This window comes from Liolophura sinensis, chromosome 1 (assembly GCF_032854445.1).
Source record: "Liolophura sinensis isolate JHLJ2023 chromosome 1, CUHK_Ljap_v2, whole genome shotgun sequence".
Lineage (NCBI taxonomy): Eukaryota > Metazoa > Mollusca > Polyplacophora > Chitonida > Chitonidae > Liolophura > Liolophura sinensis.
This window is the reverse complement of record NC_088295.1, coordinates 26,513,578-26,534,387: the sequence shown is the minus strand read 5'-3', so window position 1 is coordinate 26,534,387 and position 20,810 is coordinate 26,513,578. Positions and strand designations below refer to the sequence as shown.

Sequence of the window (20,810 nt, the reverse complement as noted above, 5' to 3'; positions counted from 1 at the left end):
TACATGCTGAGGTTTAATTGCATGCATATCTCATGTAGTTGTGTATTGATAGGTCCCAAGAAGACTGGGGATAACAAACCCAATGGATTAGTGAAAAGACACTAAATATTCATGATAAATTATGGAAAAATGCATTTATATGATTTTCACCATGTGTTGAGAATATAATTATAGTATCTGGAAACAATGCTGGTTAATACTAAAACACTTGAATCTTCAAGAGTATTGGAAAAGTCATTTGTTGTGTGTAACACAAGTAGTATTATATGCATAAAGTGACACACCCCATTGTAATGAGTGCAACGTGTTGATCATACAGATAGGGGTTGTGACATGTGGTAATTAATGCAAGCTGGGCTGCAATTTCATGTCTTACACTGCTTGATTGTTGTCTTGTTTACTTCCTATTGTCATAAACATTATAATGAGGTGAGAAAATGTGGCATCTGTTTGCGAAGTATGTTTACTTGATTGGATGTAGCTCATCCTGAAGGTTATCCCAGGATTTGTATGCAGGTCACATAGACCTGTACCTGTCCCTATAGTGACATAGTTTTATCAGACCATCAAATATGCTATGGCTAAGTTATGATGGATGAGTCATTTTGTAACAGTCCAGCGCTGTTAGCCTTGTCCATTACTGTTAGCCTTGTGTGTTTCTTGTCTCTTGGTGAGTGCATAGATGTAAAAAGGATTATTGTTGTTGAGCTTTATACACATGTGCCAGTAGTTAACTGTATATTGTACCTGTTTTTGTGTTTCAGTCTGTGCGTGATGGGGTACGAGAGTGTTTGGAGAAAGATGCAGCAGAGCGCACTGAGGATGATATCGAGATACTGCTGGAATTCATGCAACATTTTCCTGTAAGTGCCAGTCTTTGTTGGTACATGTACAGTAAGGCCAACAAACCTGTGGATTCTAGCAAATGGATAAGTAGTGTATTTGACCTAAAATTCACCCCAAAAATTACATTTCTGGAGGCAAATAAAAATTACTTTTGGAACTGTCATCTGGACATCTGTCCAGTCAGATATCATGTACGTTCCAAACTAAAGCTCATAAAACCTTTTCAAGATCGATAGATTTATTTATTATTTGATTGGTGTTTTACGCCATACTCAAGAATATTTCACTTATACAACAACCGCCAGCATTATGGTGGGTGGAAACCGGGCAGAGTCTGGCGGAAACCCACAACCATCTGCAAATTACTGACAGACCTTCCAAGACGGATAGAACTCTAAGATACAGGCAAAATGAGTAACTTCATCTTGGATGAAGTGTTGGTTGAGTAGAGTAATGATAAATGTTAATGACAGATATTTGTTTGTATGTGTTACCAGGCTTTTGCTAACATGACCCTGGCCACGCGGCGTGCCCTCTGTGCAGTGATGGTATACGCTGTCGTGGAGAAGGAGGGAACTATTGTGATGAATGATGGAGAAGAGCTGGACTCATGGTCTGTCGTTCTGAATGGTCTAGTGCAAATTACACGGCCAGACTCATCCATAGAACAGCTACATATGGGGGACAGGTAAGACCTTGGTCTTTTCAGAAAATAATAGAACTTGACATATATTCACACCTCATTAGTCAAATGTAGGCTGTTTGTTGCCAGGGTAATATACACGCCTGAAGTAAACAGAGGGGTGGCTATTACATCATCACCTTGGCAGAACAATAGCCAGTTAGCCATATTGGAATCCGGTTAACATCAGGGCTGGTATTGCCATATTACTCCAATATGGCTGTAAAAGTAGGTCATGCAACCCCTTTATGGCTGCCTTCACATATTACAGCTCGTCATATTTGATTTGACAAACAAAAAAGCAGGTCAAATGTTACTTTGTAAAATTTGTAGAAATTGACTGATAAGAGTGTTTGCCCTAGTTTAGTGGGCTTCCGGAATTAGATGAGTAAGTACAGTATGGGAGTGTGACAGCAGCGTAAGGCAAAATAGGAAATTTTGACATCGCAATATTGTCTTCAGACATCTGGTTCAAAAACATTATGAATTCATTTATTTAAGTGTTTCTTAATGCTACACTCAAAAATTTATCACTTATACTATGACAGACAGCTTTATGGATGGAAGAAACCAGAGTGCCTTTTGTAAACCACCAACCTTTGACAAGTTACTGTCAAACAAAAGCATCATTAAAGTCAAAGCTTTTAAAGTATTAAATCATGTAGCGCTTGTATAAGGTGATTGAATTGTTCAGGCTGGAACTTCCTGTACATTAATTTGAAACTTTGGTGCTTTCCTCCTCTTCCACCTAATGAGCTGTCATTGTTCGTTAACCTGTCCACCCACTCTTCCTTGTGTCTTCTGGGGACCCCTGTAGGGATGTTCAAGTCCCCATTACAAGCTCATCTTTGGATCATCAGCTTTAAGTACCTGGGAAGTCACTGCATTGTTTTTAGCCACCCCTCATTGTCAGCCATGACACATAGCCTTTTAGCACAGTGTGGTTGCAGTAGATTTGTGTCTTGATCCAGCCTGGGGTTGACAAGAGGAGTGGGGGGGGGTCTATTTACCGGTCACAAGTGGGCTGGCCTTACTGATTACTGTCCATACTGACCACAGTCTTGTCCATAATATCACTGACCTGTAACCACCCAGGTGGTCAGCTTGTCTGAAGGCTTAGCCAAAGCCAAGTGTGACCAAATATGTATTAGACTGGTGGTGCCAGGTCAGTGAATGTGTGGCACTGGGGGTATTCATGTGACTTGTAACATGTAGACCTAACCACCTGACAATCCTGTGGAGATTTACCAAAACACACCCATAAAACAGATCATAAGATGTTTGTTCATGTAACTTTATTATCCTGATATTTTCCAAACAGCCAGGTTGATGTCCTGTAATTGTTCCACAGCTCCGGAGTGGCTGTGTTATTGTGTATAGTATATTGCTGGAGTTAAGGAGTGCCATATTTTATCACCTGTGGATTTATGTTCTACGACAGCGACGGTTGGTGACTGGTTGTTTTACATCAGCAATCTGATGCTGATTGCACCCAGATACAGGTGTTTGATGACTTAACTGTGCAGTGTGCCTACTCACCTGTGCTACCATGGTGGGGAACTTCTCCCCGTTCAGTATCCACGGTGGTACATGTTCTGTTTTACCTCTGCTTTTGCCTAGTTTTGGTATCACCCCCACGATGGAGAAGCTATATCATCGGGGTGTGATGAGGACGATGGTGGACGACTGTCAGTTTGTCTGTATTGCTCAATCAGACTACTACCGCATACTTCACCAGGTAAGACTTAAACACATCTGTCTGTAGTACGTTCATGTAACCACATCTCCCATTTCAATATAAAATTTACATGATCTGTGTTTTTATTTTGTTACATCTTATTTTTTGTTTTTGCTGTTACCTTTATGTGGTAAAAGAAAACAACATTTAAATAATTACATTGTACAGTGTAATACAATGCATGTATAAATAATTATTGATAGTATATGATATACATGCACTTTTAAGTCATAGTGTCATGTTAGTCTCAAAGTGTATAATTTTTTGTGTTAGTGATTAGGTGGATGTTATTTCCTTGGTAATCTTGAAGAAACCTCCTGGAATGGTGTTAATTACAAATGCACTGGTGGTAGACTCCAGTATAAAACAGTTCAGGCTTTTTGCCTGACCACCATTTTTCAAATTGTGTGCTGATAGAGATTATCAGAAAAGAGTGCATTTTCCTACGATTGTGAAGAAAAAAGGTTCCATACTGTCAAAGTTTCATGTAGTTGATGTTTGACAAGCAAAAAACCCTTAAGGGCATGGAGAAAGTGGAAAGTTCAGTTTTCCTTGTATAAGGTGATGTTTTAATTTCCAAATGACTCGACAGAATTTTTAGCAAGTATGGCATGCTGGCACTTGTATTAATATGATTGAGAATGTATTGATTCATGAATATTCAGTGAATTTTTCCTTCAAATGGATTTATTTTATCAAAAGATCTCACTTGATGTTGAGTAAACATCCGTTTTTGTGCGTTACAAACAAATTGATTTTTCTCTCAGTGAAATTGAGAATGTTTCATGTAAACTGTTAATTTAGGCCAGTAGGTTGGTCATTCAGGATATCTTCTCAAGAATTCCCATGTGTCCTTAATTAATTAGTGATGAATAATTACTCTGTGTGGTAACATACATGCTAATATCTTAAGTGCTTTACATCCATTCATTGTGTCCAAATTAAGTGGAAAGCCGAGCCAAAAACGCCATTCAACATTATTCTGTGTTTGATGATTGATCTGCCCTTTTAATAAGCACAGGTATGTTTTTTTACCTGTGTCATTGTGCACGCAATTGTGCAATAGAAAATTCTCATTATGTTATTGCCATACAGCCAAAGAATGTTCCTGTTGATGATGATGTGAGAAAAATACCAGCCATGTTTGTCTGAACTGTCTGTGCTTGTGTATTTAATTTTTCTGTTGAATTTTGCAATGCCTATAGGGGGAAGAGAATACAAAAAAGCACGAGGAGGATGGTAAGGTTGTCATGGTAACAGAGCACAGAGTATTGGATGGAGGAAATAGGAGGGGACATATTGTTATCAGGGTAATTTTTCTGTATTGTTTCTTTTGAAAATCTCATGTAATGTGCATTCAGAACAGTTTACTGTCAGCTGATCATGCATGCATCATAAATTGTCAACAAATTGCTACATATATATCTATCTTGACATTTACATATGCCTTACCGTCACAAGTTCTAAAGTTGCTTTCATGCTAATGATTTTTGAGAAGTTTACCTTTGGAAAAGGTTTTTTAACATTAATTACATTTTTACATATGAAAAAATTTAAGTGGAAAAGAGGTTATCAGGTCAACATGGACTTGAAGATGGTGTTAGGTGTATTTAGTTTAGATCTTGGCAATATATGTTTTAGGTTTTCTATTCCACAAAATATGTAATTTTTTCTGTTCTCGAAAAAAGTGTTGTAGTTGTTACCTTAATATTTCTGTATGTTACTGAAAAATATCAGCTTCATGTCTTTATGGTAGACCATCATATTACGTGTAGTTGTCTAGACCAGATTACACTGTGTAAATAGGGCGTGCTGTTTATCTAACCCTGGTCGTCGTTGTTTTGTCTATCACAGGGCACCCCAGAGCGCTTGATGCAGCACCTAGTGGAAGACCACTCTGTGATTGACCCCACCTATGTGGAGGACTTTTTACTGTCATATCGCACATTTCTCGCCTCCCCACAGGAGCTGGCCTCAAAACTACTGCTCTGGTTCCAAGACCCCATGCTTAGATCAAAGGTAACTATTAGGGGTGCGCAGAATCAGTACACACTGTATTTGATTGTAAAATTCACCCTAACAAAATACATTTTGAGGGACAATAATTGTGGTAAAATACTTCTTTGGTCCTGAAACTTGCATATTTCTGGAAACACCCAGAATCAGGTAAAACTGAGTAGCTTAGTCATGGACACAATTGTAGGTGATATGCTTACTCTGGTACAGTCTGCTTGTCTGACATGGCTACAGCTTCACGGCCGTGGATTTGTCCAGTTTCTGGTAACACATGATTGTTTCCTCTTACCTCTGGTTCACCATCAGAAATGTTGTCTCCTGCATGTAAGTGAAACAGTCCAAAAAATACAATATTAAAATTTAAGAAACTTGCCATATTGAAACTTTACTGAACACATCCCCTGAAGGTGTTGCCTTACTCAGTTGACTTCCTAAAATCTGCTTTCACTGGAAGTGAAAAATAAATGTTTCCAAAATTATAATTTTATGTGCATCCAGCCATTAAACTGGTCACAGTGACTGACATTAAGTTAGAGTGAAAAGCTTCCTAAGGAAGATCATTTTAAACTGTCACAAACATTGGTGTTATGCAGATCTTTTGTGTAATGTTTATGCTGCGTACAAATTTACACATCTTTTTAAAATGTTTATTTCAGACAGGAATATCCTTGTTGTGCGAAGTACTATATGAATCTAGCTATGAGTCATTTGCTCTTTGCAGCTGTTAATTTTAATAACTTTCTAATGGGTATGCAAATATAAGCACAGGAAGGCAAAATTGAGACGTATGTCGAAACTCCCGGTTGCTAGATTGTATACTTTATGTACAGGACATGTGATCACAGTTTGTTTTAGTTTCATACTGAATAAAGATCACAACTTAACATGCGTCATTAATTTTAATGCAGGTATTTAATGGCCATAATAGTGGACTTATGGGTGTACATTAGCTGTGTATGTGTAAATAGATTAGTGTATTAAATGTGGATGTGCATGTACATGTGAGCTCAACCAATCAGAACTGTTCATGTGTCATTGTTACAGGTAACCCGAGTAGTATTATTGTGGGTGAACAACCACTTTAATGACTTTGAAACAGATGCTGGTATGTGTGATTTCCTGGAGAAGTTTGAAGAGCTTCTAGAAGGGGAGGTAAGCATATTTCTTGCAGAATGTTCTTTGTTCATATGCTAATTATTTTCATCTTCTGTTTTGTCTCAATTTTACTGTAGGCCAAATATAAAGTACAGGCTAATACATTAGGTATGGTAAACTTCTGATTATTATAGGAGCAGATAAATGGTCTTGAATTCATTATTAAGTGAGGGATAATGGAAAGCAATGTGTGTGCTGTTACAGAAAATGGAGCTTTTTTGAACAACTAAATGAACAAGTATCTGACAGCCAGTTGGACAATAATTTACAATAGTGAAGCATGCCTGTAGGTTGTGACTATAGGGTATGGTTAGGTAAGTATCTGTTTTACACAGAGTAACGTATTGCTGACTCAGCATTACAGTGGATTCCTGTGTATTGTTACAGAGGATGGGAGGACAGCTGAGACTGCTGAACATTGCCTGCGCTGCCAAAGCCCGCCCCAGAACAGTTACGCTTACCAGGGCCACCAGGGAGGAAATCATGCATTTCTCAATCCTGGGGGGTTTGGAGAGAGGCTGTGGAATATTTGTGACAAAGGTGGAGAGAGGATCTAAAGCGTATGAGGCTGGCCTCAAGCGGGGAGATCAGGTGAGATAGCAGAGATAGTTGTGCATAGCGTCTGGGTAGGGTTATAACAGAGGCCAGCTGTCTGAGATAAACACAGAAACAGGGTGGAGTACTCTTCATACAGGTCACCTACACCTGGCTAAACAGCCACTGGCTGCACATGGGCTGGCGGGAGCAGCTTGCCATGTGGCCCCATCCACTATTAACACTGTCTGATGTTTTGACTTAGTGATCTTCATTATAAAACTAAAAAGCATGAATGTAACAGAAAAACAATGATAAATTAAATTATCACCAGTATACTTAACTACCATACGGTCTCTGTTAATTTAAGCTACTTTATCATTTTATGATTGTGTTATCTTTTCTGAACATATATCAAGTACAGTTTAAAATATAGTAAGTAGTGTGTGATGTTCTTATGAGTTATTAATGAGACAACTTGAATTTTTCCTTTCAGATTCTAGAAGTTAATGGGGTTAATTTTGAAACAATATCACACACACGGGCACTAGAGGTGTTGAGAGGAACAACACATTTGAGTGTAACAGTGAAGTCAAACTTATTAGGTAAGTGAAAGAACTTATAGCTATCATATAATGCAATGCCAATTATCTTCAATTAAACCTCATTTACTTTTAAGATAAAGTAAGGAAGGAAGAAATCAGGACAGATATTTTTCATTGTAATAAAATAAATATATTTGAATATTTGATAATTATTTTCAGCATTTAAAGAAATGCTACAAGTCCCTGACAGATCCTCACGGAAAGGGAAGAAAGACGAGATAGCCAAGCTGCAGACAGATCCCAAACAGAGGCTTTCTGCCCCTGATCTGGAAGCAGCAGCTGTACCACCTGTCATTACCATCACCAAGGACAAGAAGTCTGACAAAAAGGACACGAAAAGCTTCATGGCTTTCGGAAACAAAACAAAGTTACGAAAAGCCCTGATGAAAATGAATATCATCCCAAGAAATATGAGCAGGTTAGGAAATTTTGCCTGAGATATGTAGTCATTTGTCATTAGGTGTCCATGTACAGACAAGCATGTTGTGATTTGATGTGAACTGATCTCTGTTACTCTTGTAAATTGTGTATGTATAACTCTTCATGTATATACTACTCTTGAGCACTGGACATGTTATGTGAGGATGTAACTTGAAATGGACATGCTGTGTGAATATGTAACTTGACATGAACATGCTGTGTGAAGATGTAATTTGAAAATGTCAGTCAAAGTTTTATCAACCTTTGGTGTCACAGTCTTGCTTTGTTAGGAGCCTTTTTTTTTTTTTTTTTTTTTTGCAGTACATGTGTTAGAAGCTGCCTTATAAAGATATTTCTGTAGATAGTTATATGAATCAGTATTTGTTGATACTCTACCTGTAAATTTGTTCTTCTGCAATGCTCTATTTATTGTTACCATCTATTATATTCAGCCAGGTATTTATACTCTTTACATTTGGTATTCATGTTTTTTTGTATAAATTCCATGCTTGAAGTTGCACTTACTCTAGTACAGTATGTAGACTCGTTAGTTACCTCTTATTTGTTGTATGATAATACACACATGTAGTTCACAGTTGTCTTGTAACAGTAGTTCTGCCATGTCACGTTTGCTGTGCTTGTGTTATACCTGGCATGTTTGTTGTTTTGTTCTGCAGTGACAGCCCACATAACAATTCTGACGAAAATTTGTATGTTCGTCCATCAAGGAAGTCGTCAACGTCATCGGCCTCGTCTGGCCAGACCATGTCCAACCATCTGAGTGCTAGTAACCCGGATTTGTCCACATCAGGTCTGGGGGTGGACGACCTCAGGTCAGAATTCCATGAGCATGTACTGAAGATTTACCGGGCTGACCAGTCATTTAAATACCTGCTGGTCCATAAGGTAAGTCAGGTTTGAAGACCCCTCACCCTCACATCCTTGTTTACCTGTATATTCTTAGAATCCGTTTCCTGTTTTAATATATCAAATGTTCAGTAGTATTTGTTAGTAACCACCGAAGGGATAAAAGGCATCTCCGACACAACACTTTCATTATGTGAACAAAAGTAAACAGGCTAGGATAAAACAAACTGAATATTAAGTAAGCAGATGTCTTTGTGACTTGAAAATAATTCATAAATGTGCATTTATGACTTTGTTTACAGGAAACAACTGCCCGGGAAGTGGTCATGTTAGCTCTGAGGGAATTTGGTATCACAGATCCAAGCAAGTGAGTTCAGTTTGTCAAATTTTAGCGCGCAAATCTCAAATAGAGTGCTCTGGATTGTTACCAATGGCCCAATTTCTATGTTTTTAATGTTTATGTGAACAGAGAAAAAGGTCTGAAGAGTCAGACCTGATTTCTGTTGTCAAGTTGGCTGTTGTAAGGGAGGCAACTTAATGCTTTATCACTTTTTTGTGTTTTAGTAACTATTCCCTGTGTGAGGTGACAGTAGAGAATGAGAGTATAATCAAACAGAAGCGACTTCCAGATCAGTTGGCCAACCTCCCTGACCGAGTCAGTCTCAATGGCAGGTATGTTCTCCTCAGTTGTAATTAAGATTATACCTGTCATTGGACAGGGATGTAAACATTTACAACTCTGTGTCAAAAGCCTTGGTATTAGTAACTGCCTCCAGTACATTTTTGGGACTTGCAGATATATGACTGAAGAAATATGCGCATTCAGTTTAATTCACTATAAGTGCTCATTTGGCTAAAATGTTTCCATAGGGTACAGGCCTGTAACTAGCTCTCCGTGAAATTCTTGTGGGTGGGGGATGGGGATGTTGGAAAGATGTTTGTGTAGAGCTGAATGTTCTCTGAGCCAATAGAAGTCTGAGCTGATAGATGTTTTTGTGTGGTTTCAGATATTGCCTGAAGAACAACATGTGTACAGAGACTCTTGTTCCAGACGAGGTGATGGGTGACCTGATCAAAGACAGTCAGATCAGCTTGTTACAGCTGAACACTGCTGAACTGGCCTCTCAGCTAACTTTAGAGGATTTCAAGGTCTTCCGAGACATAGAACAAACAGAATATATTGATGATCTGTTTGACCTCAAGTCCAAGTTTTCATGTCCCAATCTTGTCAAGTTTGCTGAGGTAAGGGAAGCAACTCTTCATGACATGTCAAATGTCTTTTCTTTTGTTTCTTTTGTATGGAATGCAAAGTCTCAAATTTGTGGTGTCTTATCCATAGAATGTTTAAATCATTTGCTGATTTAATCATGAAATTAAGTAGCAGTCATTTTGACCATTTTTTTTGTAAAAACTTTTTAAAATTCTTTAATAGATATATGCTAAATTCTTGATTTCTCATGCTCTGTATTTTTCAGTTGGTAAATAGGGAGATGTGGTGGGTGGTGACAGAGGTCTGCAATGAATCCAACATTGTCAAGCGAATGAAGCTTATTAAACATTTCATTAAAATAGCAAGTACGTATTGACTTCTTGTTGTTTGACCACTAAAAGATTGAGCTATCAGTGGGCTAATGGATCGTCAGTGATGACCAATGATCTTTGTATGTGACATTGTTTGTAAACTTCATGGCCTTATTTCATCTGTGCAGGTAACTGTAGAATTAATCCTATAATTAACACTTCTTTTTCTCCAGATATACATACCAAAAACTTGTAAAACTATGTACATAATTTGTATGATGACGTTTCTTGAATATTTTTGTCCACAGGGCATTGTAAGGACTGTAAGAACTTTAATTCCATGTTTGCCATATTGAGTGGGCTAGGGCACGGGTCTGTGTCCAGGTTACGCAATACTTGGGAGAAACTGCCGGGCAAATACATGAAAATGTTTGAGGTAAGAAACATGCCTTACTGTAACCGATGGGGATTTTGTCATGGCAATCTTTATCATCAACTGGCAAACCTAAGGTGAATACTCTTTAATATGTAAAAAAAAAGGAACACAAAAAATCCTTAAAATAGCACTTTTGATGCCAATACTTAAATTTTTTTGATAAGAAATCAGTGAAATTTCACCATAAACTCTGAAGTGGTACTATAAGGTGAATGAGTAAAGCAGAATCAAGCAAAATGTGTTCATTTTGGGTGAAATGGAGTATTTTTTTTTTTTCTTATTTGAAAGTTAAGGGCTATATTTAAGGGAATAAGTGTTCACTGTGTTGCAAAGTGGATGTAAATTTGTCATTTTGCTTAAACAGTTATGTTGTTCGTCTGATGGAATGTTGGTGATCTCAGAAGCATGATCTTCTGTTGTAGGATTTACAAGATTACATGGACCCTTCCAGAAACATGTCCAAGTACAGGAATTTAATAGCAAGTGAACACGCACAACCTCCAATGGTAAGTGCAGCAATCCCATTCACAGTCTTTGTGTTGTTAATTTTTCTCATAATTCTACATTACGTCTTCCGATATTAACTGCGCAACAAGAAGCTTAGAGAGAGGGAAAAAAAGCAGCATGTTTTATGTATCGCTCATGAGCATGGGATTAATATTTTCATATGAATTTTATCCTTTTTTTTCAGCTTCCATTTTTCCCAGTGGTTAAAAAGGATCTGACTTTCATTCACTTAGGAAATGATTCCTTTGTAGACAGTCTAGTCAACTTTGAAAAGTTACGCATGATTGCCAAGGAGATCCGACACATCTGTAATATGTGTTCTGCTAGATATGTGAGTAGTGTCCAGTTAAATAAATGAAAATTCCTTGTGCTAAATGTTTAGTACTGTGAGATACGCAGCTCGGGCTTTGTTCATTGTTTGATAATGTACAGTTTAAAGACTTGAAATAGCTAGAGTTCTGTGAAGTTTAGGAAAAGTTTGTATTTTGAAATTCCACAATTTATGGGAATGCTACCTTAAATGTTCCACACCAGCAATGTTAAATGGCAACTGTGAGGGTAATCAAGGGATATTTTTCAACAGTAAAATATTTAATCTTTATCCAGTGTTTATGATTATACCCATGGCAGAGGTCATTAGTGCATTATAGTGGATATGCGTATCATGATCATTATACATAGGTAGATGATCATTATCTTCCAAGAACTTTTTTTCTCTATTTCATCGAGGTGGAATGTGCCCCAAGAAATGTATGTGTATACTAGAATAACACCGTCAAGCTTGTAATTGATGATGATTTGGTTCTATGTCTTAGGATGTGTCCACAATGTATCTGGGTACACCTAGCTTTTATGAGAGCTCCACAGTGTCAGGGGTGGCCACTATGAAGCGCTCAAAGAACAGGCGGGGTTCCACTCTGCCGAATGCCAAGAAAATGTATGAAGAGGTAAGAGTTCATAACTTTCATCATCTTCTAAGCATTAATATGTAGTGTACTGCTAAAATACAGTGTACTACCAGGCAGCAGTTGTTATTCTATTAACAGTTTTGTTGGGAAATGAGCTCCATTCTTACATAATAATTCTTAGGAATAGCAGTGAAACCCACACCATGCTTATGAGGCACTTTCAGGTCAGATCTTTCAACTTTATCTGTGGTATTTTGCAGGCTTTGATGGTGCGACGAGTGAAGTCGTATCTCACTAACATACCAGTGATAGCTGATGAGGAGGAGCTGAAGGAAATGTCCTCCAAATGTGAACCATCAGGTAAGGATAGTGCCCAAGTGTAGTGAAGTCTGTAATGATAAAATAGAGTAACTCCAAGATTTCTGCTTACAGCCTGAATAATGTGGGTAAATTGTGAGGAACCAGCACTCTAAGATGTCAAATGGGTAATCTAGGGCTAAGAAAAAAGACCTTTAAGTGTGCTGCTTTTTGTTGTTATCTGGCTTATATTGTATACCATGCATGATCTTGAATAATACTCCCAATTCATAAAATACAGATATGGTTCCATTTTGGATATGGCTCCTTAGTGTTTGTTTCTTATATAGATGTGTGGAGAAACTTTGAAGTTATTTCCTTTCTGAATTTTCTGAATCATAAACTCTGACATGTTTATGATTTTTATTTTTGTTCATCAGCAACAAGGAAGCGTGATCCTTCACCTGTGGTGAACACCAATCACGTAGCTGAAAAGCAAACCTCCCTGGGGCCAAAGTTCGGTAAGTACTGCATGCGAAATGTTGTGCTAACTCCACCAACATATTAAACCTATAATCAATATATCACACACTGCAACATCTGTAACTTTGTATTACATGCATCCCAGTGGCTTATCAGTTAATGTAAAAAAAAAAAATGGAATAACCTTTAATGTTTTGTACTTTGCTGGTTGTGTTATGGCTTGTAAAAAATAGCATGTTGCAAGAAACTAAGCTTGTGATACAAGAATTAAGTTTTATTTTTTGTTATTTTTGTATTTCTTTTGCGGAATGCTATGAATGGCTATTCTATTGTATAATATTTGGATATCATTTTTGAGTTTTTGGAATCATTATTACATTCTCATTCTTGAGCTCGTGTAAATGCACGGTGTTCATCAGTGTTGTTATTTCTGATTTCTTTCCCCATGCTAGGTGCCGCTTCCCCTGAAGCCGTTCGAAAACTCATGTCTCTCACTGATAAAGTTCGTCCACACAACCCTAAACACCCCATGCCACCTGTTGGCAGCCCTTTCCAAGGGCGGCGACCCACCTCGCCGCGCTACAGTAATTCACGTCCGCTTGCCGTCCACCTTTCCCCCGAAAGCTCCTCTGTGGTTAGCTTGAGTAACCTGGGCTTCAGAAAACCCAGTCGAACGGGTAAGCAATCATGTGGGCATTGTCTTGTCTTTCTGGCCTGGGTGTTGGTGGATGTGGGGATCAGTTTTGTGTTGTCTCTGTGCTGTTACTTTAAACCCAAACCTCATATTTGTGCATGCAGATTTATCCACCCCTAAACCAACATATCTGTTCTCATTTAACAGTAACATTTGTTTTATGTGATAATCAGTGATATCAGATTCGTAATTGTTTTGCATATGATTAATTTTGTTTTGTGGATTATCTAATTGAAATGTCTGCATTTTGTCCGTTAAAATTTCAGTTTTGCACCTTTTTTATTTAATAATTTTAATCATCTGTGATGTGACTTGTGTGCATATTTGATGTATTGGTGTTTAGTCATATCCAGATTTTTGATAGTTTGCTGTGTGTTGTGGGCTGCATACTGGATGAACTTTGTGTTTTCTGCTTACATTTCTGTGCAGGTTTTTATGTTGTCTCTGTCCGGCTTTTTCAGCTTCCATGGGTTCGTCTGAGTCAGCCAGTCCTACGAGTAGTGTCAGTAATTATCCTCAGCATTACGAGACGGACTCGGGCCACGCTAGTATTGGCTCATCAAATTTCGACAGTCGGAGCACAAGTTCTATAGGATCAGCTAACTCTCCCCCATCATCACGTCGTCCTTACCACCCTCCTCACCCTGGTGAGTTCTCCTCAGAAGGGAGACAACTTATGAATATAGTAAATGTTTAAAGCAAGCATAGGAGCTCAAACTTGTATATACATGTATATTTCTTCAGTAGAAAGTTACACTCACACATCTGTTTGTTTTTATCATAAAATCCTTTACCACTTATTTGGCTGTATAATTTGTGAAGAACCTATCAACTCGTTCTGTAATACATTCTTTATATGTAAGTCTTGCTGCACAACTATACGTGGACATAAGTTTTCATGTCATGCACAAACACATACTTGTAGCACATTCTAACACAAGACTGGTTGATAGGTAGTAGGATGTAATGGACTGACTATTGCAGTAGTCTGTGTTTGTCTCCACACACCACACACAGGTTACTATGTGCTGCTTCCATGTTTTCTGTTTAATGACACACATGTTAGGCCATACCGACTCTTCACAAATTTGGTTCAGCACCTGCAATGAAGACCAAGGCACAGGCAAAGAGATAACAACAAGGGAACAACTCAACTCACTAACAATGCAACTCACTAGATACATTTATGTCAGTGTTAATGGGTGGAGATGGTGTGAGAACCAGCCTGGTAGTCTGGTTTGTGGAGAGCTGACCTTTGTTTTTAACCCAGATCACTCACGGCAAATTAGAAACCCTGCCACTGTTTGTAAGGAGTGGTTTGTTGGATTATCTACATGTAGTATGTGGCACAGACAGTCATACCTGTATTAACTGGTAGATTTCTACATAAATACTAGCATACTTGTTTATGTGATGTCTTTGTGACCCGTGGCCACCACTCTTACTCTGTTGCAGCATATAACAATGCGTACTGTCTCCCGGCACCACTCCCTCATCCACAAGTCCGGCCACCCTTGCCTCCGTACCATGTAGTTGTTCAAAACATGCCAGGTGAGAAAACCATCAGCACACCCCTTTATGCCCAAATCTCCGGTTAGTGCTGGAAGCAGGCTGTGCTAAAGATTTAAAATCTGGAAAACTCAAAAGTTATTAGCTACATGAAAACCTCAGTTATGTTGAACCTAATTTTATCCCGAACACAGCTTAGGTTACACTTAAGTCATGGAAATTAAGTAAGTATTAACATTGTTAAACTGAAATAATAAGTGAACCTTGCATTATTTTAAATCTGTTTAAAATCTGACACTTTTGACAATTAGGATGAAGAAAGAAATTGTTGGAAAATTCAAGTGACTAATGATAAGAACCATTCTGCATTGCTTTTGGTTCCCCTGCCATGCCTCTCACCCAAGGCTCATGATATATCAATCATATCACCTGTCACCCATGGTAGATATTACAAGAACACCAAGCACTTGTTGAACCATTCCACCTTAATGTCACATGGTTGACTTCTAATCCCCATCACCCATGACATAATTAACCCATCACACCATTAGCCATAGGCTTCTTGCGACTGGTGCTGTTGATTTCACAGACCACATGTTCATGTTTTTCACATGTCCCTCATCCCAGTCCTTCATTCCCTTCCCCTGCCTAATTGCCTAGAAGTGGCTGGTATCCACTTATCTACTTCCTCACCACGGTGTTTGGTCTCTACAATGATCTTCACACAGGCTGTATATAACACAAGGTGTATGTCTGTCTGTCTAAATATTGTATGTACAAGGCTCTTTGGGTCATGATAAGGCTACCTCTGAATACCTCACTTTTCTTTAATATGCAAGTTTCTACAGTAACACATACAGCTGTATTTAAAATTATCCTGACATTGGGGCAAAAGAAAACATGCTAGCACTTTGGCAGGGTCTTGTAGCATAGCCGTGGTACGGATAAGGAGGTGGTGCCTACGTTCAGTGTATCAGAATAGGGTAATGGTGACGCGGATTTTCACTCTTATGAACGTAGATAAACAGTATTATTACTAATTCAATCCTACATAAGTTACATGTAATTAGCTAAATGTGCTTGAGCATGCATACATCTTAACTAGCAACAAAATCTTTTTTGATAGATCTTTTCTACTGACTGCATATAAATATATAATCAGACCTGGGTTTCGTACATATCAACAGTTAACATCCTCTTGCCATGTCCGTATCCACGTTAGTGACAGTGTGTACGGAGGACTGTTATTCAGCACTTTTTATCTCTTTTTCACAAGCAGCTCATTTTGATCACACATTTTATCTCTCACACCCTGCCTTGCACCCCTCTCAATGTATCATGCATGTTTGACATCATTTTTGATTTTCCCGTATTTTCTATCTGGCATGCTGATCTTTGTCTAGAGACTCCTCTGTGATTTCCTTGAAAGTTACCGATGTCGTATATTACTGTTCCTCCCTTGACAGCTCATAGCCAGTATTCTCAGCAAGCCCATACAAACACACGGCGGCCTCCACTACCCGACTACCACTCTGCCACTCAAATGGCACAGCTGGCCAGGCAGAAACATGGCTGGCAGATGGAACGAGCCCATTCACATGAAGGGGTGATAGGTTATTACCAGGGCGTTGATGATGAGGAATACGATGTGGCTGAGGAAGATGGTATGTGGCTGAGTGTGTCCTGCTAGACGATTGCATGTGAATGATTTGTCATCTAGACCTGTGTAGTTTTGATTATGATTTAAGTGAGTTTTATTAGGAGACTTGGATCTGTGCTCAGGCCACCTTCTCCTCCCCCTGTCTCAACCCTAGTGTCACCCTGCTTCCATTCAGGCTTATTTGTTTCTATTGGATGCTCCTTGCTTCTTGCCATTGAACAGCTTGAATTAACGTCAGAAAACTCTGGAAAAAAAAAATGTTAACTTCTAATCTCGTGATGATGACTATGAATTGTTGATGAGTATATATATGGTATATGTTTTACATGTATTCTGTGTGCAGCTTAAGGCTGAGAAGACACTAATATAGAGGGTTTACTGACAGCATGTTAAACGTGCCACAGGCATGGTATGTACTGTATGAGTGCTCTGATTTAGGAACACTGTCTAATCACATCTGGTTTGTTTGCAGAGGTGGACGAGGAGCAAGTGTCTGCAGTGTGATGCCACATGGGATATAATAATGATGGACAGAGTGACTTCCCCTGACAGACATTATCAGGCTCTGTGCTCAACATTGAGCTGTGGACTGAATACTATCAGTCTGGGCCCTAGTCTGAATACTCTCAATCTGGGCTGTGGACTGAATGCTATGTGTCTGGGCTCTGGGCTGAATACTTTCAGTCTGGGCTATGAGCTGAAAACTGTCAGTCCGGGTCATGGTCTGAAATAATCAGTTTAGACTGTGGGCTGAATATTATGAAGTCAGGGCTGTGAGCTACATAGACATTCTCAACTGAGAAGGCTGTAAGCTCCATGACAAGCTTGGGCTATCCCAAGTGCAGATCCAAGAAAGACGATTCAGGGATGTGCGTGGGGAAACCCTAGGGTCTCGCCATGCCAAGGGTGTCTGATGATCATTCTGTGCAGACTATGTGCCCCTCCTTCCTCAGATGTGAAGACCCCATTACTGTGTGTGGACCCAGAGAGTTTCTCTGTGCTGCTGACTCCCTAGACATGCCCAGTCTAGTGAGACACACCGAGTAGGATACTTGCTGTGGGCAGAGTGCAGTACTTTAACTTCCGTGTACATTTGTATCATAGAAAACATGTATATCACTTGTATATTATATTATCATTATAAACACACCACCTTGCTTATTATTCAGTAAGGGAGATAAATCATGTTTACGCATACCTGGCCGGTACTGATGGTACTGGTTACAATCTGTGTGCTGTCTTACATTGTGTCGAGTTGTGGGTTTTGAACTGCATTAGCACCATATCAGATCATTAACATCGCCATCAAAAAGTCATCAGCCATTTTCGCTTTTTAACATTCAATCTCTGTCTTAAGAGAAGACAAAACTTAAATTTTAGTGCTATTATACTCTCTTAATTCTTTCAGTGTGCTTTATTTAGTTGTGGTAAAATGGTCCAATTTCATTGGTCCCATTTGGTGGAGTACTAAATAACTCAAGTTCTAGTAAACTGATCACTCTTAAGAGTGTAATGATCTGATAATGAGGTACAATACATTACCCTGCAGGAGACTTTTGAAAACAGCATTTTCTTTGTGTTTTGCTAATATGTGGGACAGTTCCTATGAGGCTGTTTCTGAAGAATTATCTGTGATTGTAAAATATGTTTCAAAATGTCTAGTCATTTAATAGAAGGAAATAAGATTCGATATTATCGATGTTGGTCACAACATTGTGTCTAAATGTTACATGAATATAAAAATACTCTGCCAGTGTCTGGCAAACAAGTCAACTGGTGATAAACTGTATTTGTCAGTCAGCTATTTAAGGTGGCTCAGTAGGTTACAAGATGTCTCTTCTATCAGTAGTTTCGCCTTCATGTTAATGTGAAGAACCATTGTAGAATTTTTGTGAAGTCTTATTTGTACAAGTTGATATTGTAAGAGGTCCTTAGTGCTATCTGGAATAGCTGGATTATTACACAGGTTTATGTTAACATTTGCCATAACTTTTGAAAGTTTATTTTGTGTCACTTGAAGAAACGAACAAAGAAATTTTCATCTTTCTTTTTTTTTTTTGTTATTTTTTGGTGGGAAAGGTGGGATTAGCACCAAACTGAGTATTCAAATTGTAAGGAATGTCAGCTGGGCTGATACTTCGATTTTGATCAGTGCTGAAGAAGATGGAATTTAACCTTCTAGTACACTTTGGAAGAGTGTGTCTTACAAGTATCTCCTCTGCCTGAAATAGGTCACAATTGCTGTCTTGCCATAGGAGAAATTTAACAGAATACTTCAGATTTCAATATCTTCTCTCTCTATGATACATTCAGGCATTAAGGAAACTTCATAAATTCTGCAATCATCAAAACATAGTCATATTTGTGCTATCATACATTTGTATTATGCCAAATTTCATGTCCCGTAAGAGTGAAATGGTTTGGTGTAGTCTTAGGGATCAAGTCTCATTACTTCATGATGACTACCGTGTGTGTATCTGTACTAAGTGTACCAGACATATCCAAGTAACCATACAGATCTCAATCGTGTTTGCCATAGGGAGAAATCACGAACAATAAAATATCAGATTTTTATTAAGTTCCACTATGCTGCCGAAAATATGACTTTCGTATGGAATATGACATCAAATTTGGATAAGCCAGTAGTGCGAATAAAGCAGCAATATTTATACAGTGGTGTATATTGTGTCCAGGGGGAGATAACTGTTTATCTCCTTACATGTGTGTACAACATGTCAGAGAAGGCAGCGACTCGGTCTGTATTTTAAATCAGTATGAAACTGCTAGGTTTTGTAAATAAGCTTTTAACAGTATAAATCTTATATGAATAAAATAACATATAAACAGTCAAGCGTTATTGTCGTGATTTTACGATCGTTTTGTCCGCATTAGAAAGCCAATCTTTATTTTTTAACGTTTTTACTTTGTGTTATTTCAATACATTACGTTGATTGCAAACACAAAAATGAACGTAAGTTTAAGCTGCAGGAAGAAAAGAGATGTTGCATTAGTGTACTGTCGAAAACATAGTCAATGGCAACTTTGTTACATAATACATAAGTTGGCGGTATCGTGTCTTGACACAAAGAGACGATGAAAGTACACGCTGTTTTACGTGGAGATTGCAGCCTTCCACCAGTACTGCATATACACATTAAGCTCGACGTCTCGCATGTCGAAATGTAAAGGCCGTTTAATAGGGTGTCCTTAATCCCGCGGGAAGGCCACGTGATCCTAAGACGAATTGACCATTATTCTTCGTTAAGGCCTTTTCTCACGATGCGATATGTAGTACCGACTTCTATTGTTGGACAAAAATCCCATGCGACTTACCTCGGACATCGCGTTTTTCTCGTTCAGCTCCGTTGCTGAGATCTAGTGTTGTTGAGGTCACATTTGTCGTGGTGAGTTCTTGGAGCGATGAAGATTTATTGAAATTAAGAATGGTGTACATACAGGTTGCGCCCCTTCAAGTAAGAAAAAACGAAAAGCTCGATTTTAGTGAGGGTCAAAACCAGTGGGGTGTTTCGGGTACTTCTCGTAGTGAAAAAATTTGAAGCGATTTGACTGGCCAGTGCACGCGATTTGTACCACGCGATAAAAATTGAAACGATTCCGGTGTTTTGATGGTTCGACTAGGTTGGATGCTACAGGTTGGTACTACAAATCGCAGCATGAGAACGAGCCTTTACCAACTTGTCCAAAAGTCATCATAGTTAAGGTTGCAATAAACAACAGGGTACGTAGCTTTGGCACGAATTTTGTAGGCGGGAAATGTTGGCTTTGGCCTACTCCGGTTTCCATCCAATAACAGTGTGAAAAAGTGAAATATTCGGAGAAGAGCGTTCAACACACATCAATCAGTTTTCAAATCAACGTAGACCTGCTTGCCGACATCCAGCCCATATTATGCCGCAGACACCAAACGTGAC

At 38.6% G+C, this 20,810-nt stretch overlaps 1 protein-coding gene across 8 annotated transcripts in view; it reads left to right on the top strand.

Annotated features, from left to right (window-relative positions):
• LOC135461469 (rap guanine nucleotide exchange factor 2-like) overlaps positions 1-19,724 on the top strand; it is a 69,209-nt gene extending 49,485 nt beyond the window's left edge. For 4 of the 8 annotated variants that reach the window (XM_064738582.1, XM_064738583.1, XM_064738588.1 and 1 more), the window contains 25 exons: positions 765-863; positions 1,344-1,534; positions 3,149-3,266; positions 4,472-4,576; positions 5,121-5,285; positions 6,327-6,434; positions 6,825-7,028; positions 7,468-7,576; positions 7,736-7,994; positions 8,674-8,902; positions 9,166-9,230; positions 9,428-9,535; positions 9,871-10,105; positions 10,339-10,438; positions 10,693-10,820; positions 11,243-11,326; positions 11,512-11,658; positions 12,143-12,274; positions 12,496-12,595; positions 12,973-13,053; positions 13,468-13,692; positions 14,171-14,356; positions 15,165-15,260; positions 16,685-16,882; positions 17,351-19,724. In XM_064738582.1, the coding sequence (XP_064594652.1) occupies positions 765-863; positions 1,344-1,534; positions 3,149-3,266; positions 4,472-4,576; positions 5,121-5,285; positions 6,327-6,434; positions 6,825-7,028; positions 7,468-7,576; positions 7,736-7,994; positions 8,674-8,902; positions 9,166-9,230; positions 9,428-9,535; positions 9,871-10,105; positions 10,339-10,438; positions 10,693-10,820; positions 11,243-11,326; positions 11,512-11,658; positions 12,143-12,274; positions 12,496-12,595; positions 12,973-13,053; positions 13,468-13,692; positions 14,171-14,356; positions 15,165-15,260; positions 16,685-16,882; positions 17,351-17,382 (3,504 nt within the window). In that variant the 3' untranslated portion in view covers positions 17,383-19,724. The remainder of the gene's footprint in view (positions 1-764; positions 864-1,343; positions 1,535-3,148; positions 3,267-4,471; positions 4,577-5,120; positions 5,286-6,326; positions 6,435-6,824; positions 7,029-7,467; positions 7,577-7,735; positions 7,995-8,673; positions 8,903-9,165; positions 9,231-9,427; positions 9,536-9,870; positions 10,106-10,338; positions 10,439-10,692; positions 10,821-11,242; positions 11,327-11,511; positions 11,659-12,142; positions 12,275-12,495; positions 12,596-12,972; positions 13,054-13,467; positions 13,693-14,170; positions 14,357-15,164; positions 15,261-16,684; positions 16,883-17,350) is intronic. The other 4 variants (XM_064738584.1, XM_064738587.1, XM_064738585.1 and 1 more) reach the window with 4 other exon arrangements.
• The last annotated feature ends 1,086 nt before the right edge of the window (positions 19,725-20,810 follow it).